We start from the raw sequence: 632 nt of genomic DNA on the forward strand, positions 1-632 counted from the left end.
TTAGTACCAGCACTTAACAAGAGGGGCCAAGCCTGGGAGACAGGCACTGATGACGCCGATGCTGGCTTCTAAATTGCAGAGTCAGCTGAGGTTGCATTTGTAATACTAAAACTATTAGGAGCAAACATCTTGGAGCTTACCAAGGATGCAGAAGAACAGAGAAAGCATGCCTTCTACTGGTGACCGTTAGGACTCGCGCAAGACATCGTAGGAAGAAATACGGAAAGGAGACACATACAGGCGGGATTGCTATCCAAGGTCGCTGCTACTAGGATAGGTAGCTGGACAAAACTGATGATGAAGCACCTGGATCAATGATGTGTCATTGGATGTCTTCTGCCGGGAAATTGACACCAGCGTGCTTACGTCGAGCCCAGAGCCAAGATCCCTAAGACCATCGCCTTGCGCTTATGCTCCACCTGCAGCGTCCACAGACCAAAGAAAGCCAGTGAGAGAATCAAGCCATCGGAGACAATGTCGAGGACAGTGCAGACAGTCCTGCAGACCCCTAGGTTGGGACAGCTGCCCTGAGGCACCAGTTTGCCTCCTATGGCATTCATCTGCTCCCACCAGAATGAGATTGGGGTGCAGATGAAGATGTACATGAACAGGATGGCAATCGAGCTGGAGAC

At 50.8% G+C, this 632-nt stretch overlaps 1 protein-coding gene across 1 annotated transcript in view; it reads right to left on the minus strand.

Moving 5' to 3' along the window:
* VTN77DRAFT_4596 (uncharacterized protein) overlaps nt 1–632 on the minus strand; it is a gene marked incomplete at both ends in the record, with an annotated part of 1,173 nt that continues 541 nt past the window's right edge. Inside the window, 4 exons of the mRNA XM_069420672.1 lie at nt 1–68; nt 141–176; nt 239–306; nt 367–624. Coding sequence (XP_069277558.1) covers nt 1–68; nt 141–176; nt 239–306; nt 367–624 — 430 coding nt within the window. The remainder of the gene's footprint in view (nt 69–140; nt 177–238; nt 307–366; nt 625–632) is intronic.

Source organism: Rasamsonia byssochlamydoides (genome assembly GCF_041956645.1).
Source record: "Rasamsonia byssochlamydoides strain NRRL 3658 unplaced genomic scaffold VTN77scaffold_32, whole genome shotgun sequence".
Classification (NCBI taxonomy): domain Eukaryota; kingdom Fungi; phylum Ascomycota; class Eurotiomycetes; order Eurotiales; family Trichocomaceae; genus Rasamsonia; species Rasamsonia byssochlamydoides.